The sequence below is a fragment of the Carex rostrata genome, chromosome 14 (assembly GCF_964058835.1).
Source record: "Carex rostrata chromosome 14, lpCarRost1.2, whole genome shotgun sequence".
Taxonomy (NCBI): domain Eukaryota; kingdom Viridiplantae; phylum Streptophyta; class Magnoliopsida; order Poales; family Cyperaceae; genus Carex; species Carex rostrata.
The window spans coordinates 4,161,086-4,172,193 of NC_135931.1; the positions used below are offsets into that span (position 1 = coordinate 4,161,086).

An 11,108-nucleotide genomic window follows, 5' to 3' on the forward strand; every position below is an offset into this window, starting at 1 on the left:
TATCTAAATAAAAAAAATTATGCAACTTAGTGGTTTAACTATAGTAAATAGTACTGGAAATCATTAACAATGGTATTTTTAGTTGTTATGCATTATGGTAGCTTAGACCTACAGATGCCTACTTGGTACCAAGATGCACGCTTAGGGCCCGTTCAGCAGCCCAGTAGGGAATAAGAATGGGTATGGGTTTTGAAAAGTTTGAACTGAATTTTACTTTTCACCATGGGTATAAAAACTTCAGTCTGAGCAAAAAAAAATTTCCCACGGTGGACAGTAATCTGCCGAACGGGCCCTAAGGCTCTTGAAAAAGAACACAAAAAAGGGTCCACATGCGCAAACAAGACGCAATTATTTCCACAAATATGTACAAACTGCCTGCCAACACGAAAAATCATTGCAAACCTGGATTATTTCCACCAATATATACATGATGATTTCCATTTCAGAATTATTCAAGGATGGCAAACAAAAAGATTCCCCATCAGACCTTAACCCCAATTCTCTCTGCAACCTACAGAAAGAAAAATCATGAAAGATCCTCATAAATATCTCAGGTGCTAACACATGCTAAGTATGAGTTTGATCCCCTAATGTAACTCAAATTTTGAGTTTGGATCCAGATCGTCCAATCAGAATTTGCATGAGTATTAAAGGGGCCCTGTGAATTTCCAACTTGTTTGGATTTGCCTGGGTTCTGATCGGACAGTGATCCAAACTCAAATACTTTGATACTTTAGGTGATCTGGACCTAGTGCATAATGGGGTTTCATTTTTATTTTTTTTTGTCATCTTCTTACCTCCTTGCTACAACCGATTTACCTAAATTACAAATCCTGGAACTTAAACTGTGAAAAAAAAAACTAATAACCTCAAGCTAAACAACAATCCGATTTTCTTTAATTACCATCTTCAAAAAAAAAAAATTAACTAAATAACCAGTGTTTTGAAAATTTCCATATTTACCATGACCACAGTTTTAAACTAGGGACCCAGCAGGTCGGTACCGCAATTTAAAACTGCGGACCCAAATTAATACACTTTTGATACCATATTAAATGCACTGCTGGGTCCGCAGTTTAAAACTGTGGTTCTGGTAAATATGGTAATTTTTCAAAACAGTGGTTATTTAGTTTTTTTTTTTTTTTAAAGGATGGTAAGTTTAGAAATTTCGGAAACAACAACATGGGTGGTACAAATATAAACTGCTTAAGTAATACTGTAATAGTACCTCCTTGAATGAGTACACGTCACTGCCCCAGAGCCATGCATCACACCCAGCATCTCTTGCACCCCATATATCATTCCTTCTATCATCTCCTACATGTACTGCTTCATCTGGTTTTACCCCAAGAAGGTCACATGCCTTCAGAAATATCATGGGGTTTGGTTTTTCAGCAGCCACCTGATCACAGAAATGAAAATGCACCCACCTTAAAATTGGCAATTCAGGGGAAAATCCCTACCGCTTCCATTTTCTTCATTTAATTTTTGACTGTTTTTGTTTTTAAGGAAATTACTCATCAGACCTGAGTAAACCACATTACTAATATAAAAACCTAAAGAAAGCAAAACATCAAAGAGAAGAAAACAATACGATCTTACTGGTACAATAACACGAGCAATTACTGCTCAGTATGACTGAGCACATTATCAGTTCTTCTTAAGACTTCTCATACTCATTTTTCATTTTATTTAATAAAAAGTACCAACTAAAAGAAAAAAGAAATTTTACTTCTTGGGTTTCAACACTACCAATACAACTAAAGCATGATACCAGCCTACCAAAGAAATATGCATTTCAGTTTATTCTCAACTTTTCCAACTTCTATTGAATTCAGTTTTGGTAAAGATAAATAAAGGTAAACATCACTCAACATCCGCATGATTCTACTGGTATACTAATCAAAAGGACCAAAGGAAGAAGTTGGTACTACCTCAGCAGAGACTGCCATGGCGTCGAACCAGTGGTCACAATTCAGGGCTTGTAAAACAGGTCTAAGCCGGGTGTCAAAATTAGACACGACAGCAATCTTCACACCAGCTTTCCTCAGAGCACTAAAAACTTTCTCTGCTTCTGGGTCACATAGCCGCCATGCCTAATTGAACATGAAAAGAATTGTCATTTACGTTGCTTGATATTGGGTTATAACCAGATGTGTAACTGAAATTTCAGGAAACAATTTCCAGCAAAGAAAAGTGTATCAACTGTTGCTATGTTACTCGCTAACAGAGGTATAGCTGAAAGTTGGCATTGGATGTATGCTAATATTGCCTCAAGCAAAAAGTACATCTATAAACGGTATAGTTTGTGCAATTAACCCTCAATTTTATTCCAATTCTGTCTCACTCTGACCTCAACTGTTATGAACCAGTAAACAGAACAGAAGTAAACTTTCAATAAAGAAAACGTTGAGAAGGCATTTACAATAAAAGAAACATTCACAGAAAAAAAATATAATATCAATGAAATAACTCATAAGCTAACCTTTTCTGTAGTGTAATAGTGATAAAGCTCCTCAAAGTACTTTGTATCAGAGCATCCTGTCGAAGAGCTGACGATGTATTGCCAAAATGGCCTACCATCATCTACATACCTGGAATCAGTATTAGAAGTTTACAGTGTGTAACTTATTTCCATGTGAAAATGAAAAAAAAATACAATTTTGCATTCGACTAGACAAAATGACATGACATTGTGGTACTTCGTAAAGGATCTACCTACAGGTATTGCTCTTAGTTCCTAAACATCCAAGTTATAGATACTTCAATTGAGACATAAATCCGGCATAACTGCAGTTAGGGCAATTTGGTAATATGTTAATTTAAGGGATACATTTTGGAAGGTAACATGAACATAGCCACATAGACAGACATGAAAATGTTCACCAAAGTTTTGATGTGCAAATATAAAGAAATTTTACAAGTGTATCAACTTTGAATACTCTCAATGTTTTCCTGTATTAACAACGAGCAAAGCTAGTGTGTGCTATGTTCACCAAAGGACTTGGTGAGCACTACTCAAAAATCTATCGGACTGACTTCAAAGGACAAATCCAAACTGTTGAAAAAACCTGGTAGAAAAAACAAGTTGGCTGGGTTGGGCAGATTGGAAAGTTTTCGTAACTTTATATTTACTTCTGAATAAGTCAACTATCAAAACTTTCCTTGCGCATCTCAAAATACCTCAAATTATCATGCATCACCTTATTAATTTTAATGCTTACTTTCCAAAGGTAGTTTGTACTTCAGAAATTAATATGCAATGCAAATATGTAATATCATTGTTGTGTTTCAACAAGCATATAATATTTCCCATTATGCATGGTTACAGATGTTATCTCCTTCCTCTACATATATAAAGTCCTTCATGAAATTTTAATTAAACACAAAAAAATGTAAAATTACAATAATTATCTGTAGGAGAAAGGTAAAACCTGAAAAGAAAAAAAGTGTACCTTAGGCGTGATCTGCCCCAAGGCTGCTCATATGCCCATCGGTACCTGCTCAATATCTCGTCCTCTGAGTAAGATACACCGTATTTCTCTCCTATTGTTCTATAAATCTACAACAAAAACAATTTGGAGAAAAAATAAACACAAACTAAATCCTAATTAACCATACTTCAATAATACAATTTATTACTAAAAATAGTGATGGAACGAAGCAGTTTTTAGCAGGATATGATTCTTATGCACAATATATTCATAATTATCTATTTAAGGTATGTACAGAAAAAAAGTTGGCAAATGTGTAATTATTTTTTTAGCGGTTAATTTGATGAATTAGTCCAAGTTGAGATGTACACGGTTTGCATAGAACAGACACTTGTGGAAACAATTCACCATTAAAATTGGAGTAAGGGTCACGGTTCAGTAACTCACTACACATGCTAAAACAAAATCCTTCTATTTTGCCTAGGAATACAATCTGATAAGAAAGGAATGGTGATTTTCTTGTCGAATCCATAACATGCACGCAGACTCAAATCAAAGAAGAACACCAGATCAAAGGACTGTGTATTCGCATTGCAATCCAAAAGAAACACGAATGCACTCACACCAGATGCACACTGATCAACGGAAAAACAGATCAAAACCAACCTGAGCCATTGGCTGTGCTGGTTCTACTAGTGTGCCAACCGCATCAACCAGTAATGCGCGGTGCGTGATCTCGCCATAGATAGACCGCCTATACTGCTCGTACTCCCTCATCGCTTTCAGATCCCACCGCCCCCCTTCACCGTTGACCTCCGCCTCCTCCGCGGCAGCTCCGGCCGCTGTTGCAAACCTCCTTTCGCCCAGCACAGCCATCGGGACTGATGGAGGCGTTTGTATTGCTCTCAACCTATATCGAAGGAGCCTGGCTACAGCCCTAGTCGACATTGCTAGTGAAATCAGTGGAGTAAACGACGCGCGCGCTTTCTCTCTTTTCAGTTTCCAGAATCGATGGCCATGTGCTTCTCTTGTGTTTAGAAACGGCTTTAAGACTAGAGGGCTTCGGCTCTTCTGTCTCGGTTTCAGTGTACCTTTATGTGTAGCGAGTTTGCAAGATGCTAAACAGTATAACAGTGTCTTTTTCGGAGCACTGGCGCCACGTATTTGATGAAACAGAAACCGTTTTTTGGAGAATTGAACAAATCAAAGAAAAAGAGAAGTTTTCCGTATCTAATTATGTTGTATTGTTTCGTGTGCAGATGATATTTGCCCAATACGAGACACATTTGGTTGGTACACCAAATTGCTCTGTAAAGTAGCATGTAGAAGATCCAAATACATCCCTTGGTACAGAAAGCGTGCGCATAGGAAGAACAGTCGTGCATTTATCATTAAAACTAGTATTACCAAACTTTGTTGGAATTCAGGTGAAGTGATGGCGTGACGCCATGGACCTGTAATTATCAGAGCATTTACGCTCTTGAAATTATTATTAGAATTGTTAATTTGATGTGACGATTTTTAATTCAGTTTTAAAAAGATAAAAGAGTTTCTTATTTAGAAATTATACAGTAAAAATACTTATTAAGAAACTGTTTAGAAATATAAAGACTTTTATTAAGAAACTGTTTACAAATTCTAAGCTGATTAAATGATTGGCTCAAATTATTTCTTCTTTTTAATTTGTTGCTGATGTAGTTTAATAAAAACTCTAAAATTAATTTGAGGATGTAAGAGTTAGAAATTTTAGAGACCTTAATTTCTGAAAAATAGTTAGCAGTTATTTAGAAACTCAGTTGAGTTTCAGAAATGTAGATGCTCTTATAAAATTACTATCAAAAGAAAATTATTCTTAATTTTTTATTTACATGTAATTATAAAAATTATTTATATCATAATCAAACTGTGTTAATATTTAATATTTAAATTATTTATCGCAATTTTTAACGATTGTAAGAATGAAACAATGTTTTTTTGTTAAATAAATAAAAAATTACAGTTTTTTTTTTATTTGAATCTTACAAATAATGGAGAGCATGAAAGTTGGCCCCAAAACAAAAAGTAAGATATAAACACCTTTATCAATTAATATAAACATTTTTTAGAAAAACATAAATAATATGAAATACAAGTAAGATGTGAAATTATCACTTCTCAAATTAAGTTCTTTTTGTAATTGCGTGGCGCTTACATGCTAGACGCATGAAATTTCTATAAATATATATATATATATATACATATATATGGTGCATAATAACGTGACATTGCAACTGGTTTAGACAACTTTTTCTGTTAATTAGAGAACAACGGGTTATTTATTCGTAACCAATCACTTTCATGGAATGTTGTTTGGGATGCCGAAATTTTTATTTATACCATATAAAAGAAAATAAACCAAAAAAATATGGAGATTCCGAAAAATATCAGGGTTTTTAAATCAATCTGCGGCTCTATTTTTAGAAGGGTGCATATTGGCTTGACGATCCTCTAAAACTCAAATAATGACGGTAATAATAAATATATTTAGGTTTTTGAGAGATCTCTAAATCAATCTGCGGTCTTTCAAAATAAAACTGCAAATTGATTTGGCGACTCTGGTATTTTTCGAATTCCTAAAAAGGAAAAATCAGTTTGGGATGAGATGGAGAGAAATAGAGATATTGATGCTAACGTGTACTCGATCAGAAAGACGATTGGTACCGCCACACGAACCGAAGCAAATTCAAATCCTCTGAGGTAACTGAATATTTCTGTTTATATTTCAATTGTCCGATCCGATTTCTAACCAATCTGGACTGAGGTGAAATGCACTAGATCTCTTTAATATTCGTGTAGATTCCAATTGGATGGTCTAGATCCAAACATAAATATTATGTTACCTTAGGTGATACACATTCAACCGAAGCACTACCTTTTATGGGTCTGGATTCTAAAGTAATCTGATCTTTAAGTTTTGAATCGAGACCATCTAATTCGAATTTGTTGTTCAAGATTACTTTGCAATTCAAATTCGTCGCTCGAAATTACTTCGCAATTCTAATTTATCTCTCATAATTTATGCATATTACAGATTCATATCGAACGGTCCCCATTTAAAAGTCAAAGATTGAATTGCTTCAGTGGATCTGAGCTCACCCTTCCGATTTTTTTTATTTTTTTCCAAAATATAAATTGAATTTTAAAAATTAACCGAACCGGTTGTCAAATTTTAAATCTACCCAAACCGGTTAACCGTTAACCGGATTCGTTGGTTCGCTTAACCGTTAACCGAACCCGATTTTTTTTTATTATTATTATTTTTAAAACAGAAAATTTTAAATGTTTTTTTTCTATTGAAAATATACATGAAAATTCGTATTTAGATTTATCAAATTTACACAAAAAAAATTTGTAAATCAAATATGAAATTTAAAATTATAGAAAAATATACATACACATACACATATACATATACATATACATAAATAATATACGGTTACCAATTTTTTTTTTTTTTTACTTTTTTTTTAAAACAGAAAATTTTAAATTTTTTTATTTTTCTATTGAAAATATACATGAAAATTCGTATTTAGATTTATCAAATTTACACCAAAAAATTTTGTAAATCAAATATGAAATTTACAATTATAGAAAAATACACATATACATATACATAAATAATATACGGTTACCAATTTTATTTTATTTTACTTTTTTTACTTTTTTTTAAAACAGAAAATTTAAAATTTTTTTATTTTTCTATTGAAAATATACATAAAAATTCATATTTAGATTTATCAAATTTACACCAAAAAAATTTGTAAATCAAATATGATACATACACATACACATACACATACACATACACACACACATACACACACACATACACATACACATACACATACACATACACATACACATACACATACACATATACATATACATATTATTTTAAATTTCATATATAATATGTATATGTATGTGTATGTGTATGTGTATGTGTATTTTTCTATACTTTTAAATTTCATATTTGATTTACAAATTTTTTTGGTGTAAATTTGATAAATCTAAATACGAATTTTCATGTATATTTTCAATAGAAAAAAAACATTTAAAATTTTCTGTTTAAAAAAAAAAAAAAAAAAAAATCGGGTTCGGTTAACGGTTAAGCGAACCAACGAATCCGGTTAACGGTTAAGCGAACCCAAACCAAACTTCCGGTTAACCGTTAACCGGAAATTTGGTCCGGTTAACCGTTAACCCGAAATTTGGTCCGGTTAACGGTTAACCGGTTTGGGTAGATTTAAAATTTGACAACCGGTTCGGTTAATTTTTAAAATTCAATTTATATTTTGGATAAAAATAAAAAAAATCGGCTCACCCTTTGTGGGGTTTCTGAACTTGAAATAAATTTACTGTGATTCTCAAAAAAATTACAGGACCCTGCTTTTCCAAATTCATCCCTCTATTTGTTCAAATACATAAATCTCAAAATCTATTATTTTATATACACAAATTTCAAAACAAATTAATGGATAGTTTTGAAAAAGCAGGTACTGTGATTCTCAAGAATCACAGCAGATTTGTTTCCTTCTGAACTTCTTTGGATAAAGATAAATCTATGGCTTTCAATTTAGTCTGCTGTGTAATATCACTTTGTAGTCATCCGTGTGGTTAAGTAATCAATAATCATACAAGAAAATTCCTAATTTTTATTTATGCCATATTTAAAAAAAAAACCCAAAAAACCATATTTTAGAGAGATTTCGAAAAAAATACAAGGGCCTCTAAGTCAATTTGCGGCTTCATTTTTTAGGAGCTGCATATTGGCTTGGCGGCCCCTGAAAAACTCAAAAATGGAGCTGTAGATTGACTTGGAGGACCTGATATTTTTTGAAATCCTCATAATTGAAAGTGTTTTGGTTTATTTTTTTAGTATGATATAAATAAAAATTTCGAAAGAAAATTTCATGGTTCGTCTGCATATAACTCTGTGCTTTAAAACGTTTAAAATTTAAATCTATAGATAAAATCACAATTATTTTTTCTCATTTTTCATTGTTTATCTATATATGCATGTCCTGATGAAATCAAAATACATAGTGTTTTCTCCGAAAAAAATAATATAAATTATATCCGTTGATAATTTATTTTATTATTTGTCTCAAAATTCTTTATTAGTGAAGATATCAAATCAAGACATAAAAGAAAACGAAAAATGATGGATTTTGGATCTTTTCTAAACTTTAAACAATATTTTATTGATTTAAGTTTTTCTAGCAGCGATATTTAGAAAACTTATGACGGAAGCTATTCTATATGACATCAATTCTAATATTGTTTAATGTAACATAAAATTAACAAAAAAAAATTTGAAGTCATACATGTATGTTCAAATAAATCAGGATTTAATTTTGACTGGAAAAAACATCAATTATACCAAAAAAAAAAATCATTTTATATCTCTATTAAAATGTTAGAGTCAAGATAGCTGATTCAATTATACAATAACTGAGTTGAGTATAAATTAATAAAATAAATTATGTATTTTTAGTATATATAAAAAAAACAGTAATAATGCATATATTTTAGCGTCACGGGTGTGGAAGTTCAAAATAATTAACATGTATTTTCGCTATAATCAAATATACAATATGCATTAGTTAAGTGTATATTTTGAAATTTCAAATGATGGATTCAGGAGTTCAAACAAATTATTCAGAGTTGTCATAATTGTACATAAATGTGTGTTATGCAATAATTACAAGTCACTGTCAAATCAATAGATAGAATTAAATTGAATGGCATCATAATCATATTCATACGCCTAGGAGCCTGCTTGTATCACAAATGAAGGAAATATTTCTTTCATTTACTTGAACACGCCTAATAATTGATTGCATCTCAATCATGTAATTCGCTGATTGTGCATCTCTAGTTAATGTGGTGTTCATACAATGTGTGCAACTTGTGCTCACAGCCAGCCACGTGGCAGACTGGTGAGCTCAAAAATCAAGACATTAGGTCATAAATGTTTGTATCCACAAATGCTGTTTCTGGACTCAATCGAACTGCTTGTCGACGACAGGCGGTTCCGATTCCGAATTCTCTCGCAATTAAATTGTCAAAGCTGAAATCGATACTGTCGATGTTGAATTTATGGGTAAGATTTAATTATGCAGCGTAAGTCTTCTGTGGCGGTCGTCGTGTGGCCTCGGCAACACATCGCAGTTTGCTCTGGCAGATGTGCTTAAAATAGGATAGAAGGTAGACAACTAGGACCAGAGGCGAACCGAATGCGTATCCTCTGCATTAACTCAAAAAGAAATATTTTGAGTAAATGAATCTCAACCGTCGGATTTTAAATGGAGTCAATCCAGTCCCTGCTTATGATATAGGGAGCCCTTTAGTATTAGTGTGGATCTAGTGTGCACGAATTTTAAAACAGATCAGATGGTCAGGATTCATTAACTCAAAAGATTCCCTTTAAAACAGATCAGATGGTCAGGATTCATTAACTCAAAAGATTCCCTTTTGAGTTAATGTAGAGGATACGAATTCGGGCGAACTCAGAATTTTCGTCACGGGGAAGCAAAATAATATCGAATCGGATTTAATAGCTTATCGGATTTAAACCCATTAACTAATTAAGTACTCGATAAAAAAAATGTTTTAGCTTGTATTTTCCAATACTCTGACTTATAATTTATGATGTTTTAACTTATAATTTGAATTACCAATTATAATTCAAGAAATTTATTTTGATTTTAGCATTAAATTTAACCCGAATTACAAGTCAAACATCTAGAGGGAGGCAAAAAATATTTCAGGGAGGGGCAAAATCGATCGGTACCAATAAATCAACAATAAAACTCGAAATCTAGGGGGGCGGCTGCCCCCCTGGTTCTATGCTGGATCCGCCCCTGCCTAGGACTGCAGAGTATTTTAAGTTTGATGAGTTTCAGGACCGTCTGATATGTTTTAAGATCCGTGCGTTCTGTTTTAATATTTGTGCACAATTGCATTAATTTCTATGTGCACGGATTTTAAAGTGGTATCATACGAACATGGAGTCCATCTCAAAAGTAGGTCTGATGGGTCTCACGGATCGGATGGTCTTGAAACTCATCAGAAATAAAAGTAGGTATGATATTCATCGAATCTAGTCCGTTCTTACCAAATTTAGTGAAAAGTTTATGATATTTGAACCTTTTTTTCATATAAAATTAACTCCACAACACTTTCATTAAAAGAAAAAGAGGTGGAGAGAAGCGAGAATCTGACCATAAATTTAGCGGACTCTCTCGCGTCTCTCCTCTCTTTCCTTTCTGCTCATTTTCGTCGAACAATTGTTTACGTAGCACGATTTTAAAAAAAAATCATCTTTAACAATATAATACAGTTATTTTTCTATAGCCTAATACAGCTATTTTCTCAACAAAATATGTGCTATATATTATGTAATTTGATCAACTGGCAATTATTACGTGGAATTAGAGTTGTTTTTTTAGACTTTCTGCAGAATTTTTTTATTGAAAGGAAATTGAGATAATTTTTATAAAATAAATTTTATATTCAGTCAATATTAGACACAGATTCATATAAGTTAGTCGTGTGATAATTTGTGCAATAGAACAAATAAAATTTGTTTTCGTTATTATTTACATAATATTTAGGCACACCATGCATCTC

General features: G+C 32.5%; 1 protein-coding gene across 1 annotated transcript; it reads right to left on the reverse strand.

Annotated features, from left to right (window-relative positions):
* Positions 1-322: 322 nt before the first annotated feature.
* LOC144565175 (Haloacid dehalogenase-like hydrolase (HAD) superfamily protein) lies at positions 323-4,458 on the reverse strand. The gene is made up of 6 exons (XM_078314848.1): positions 4,101-4,458; positions 3,456-3,562; positions 2,486-2,594; positions 1,935-2,096; positions 1,229-1,402; positions 323-511 (listed from the first exon to the last, which is right to left on the reverse strand). Exons 1-6 carry the CDS (start codon positions 4,380-4,382, stop codon positions 482-484), a joined length of 864 nt encoding a protein of 287 aa, XP_078170974.1. The 5' UTR covers positions 4,383-4,458; the 3' UTR covers positions 323-481.
* Positions 4,459-11,108: the final 6,650 nt, after the last annotated feature.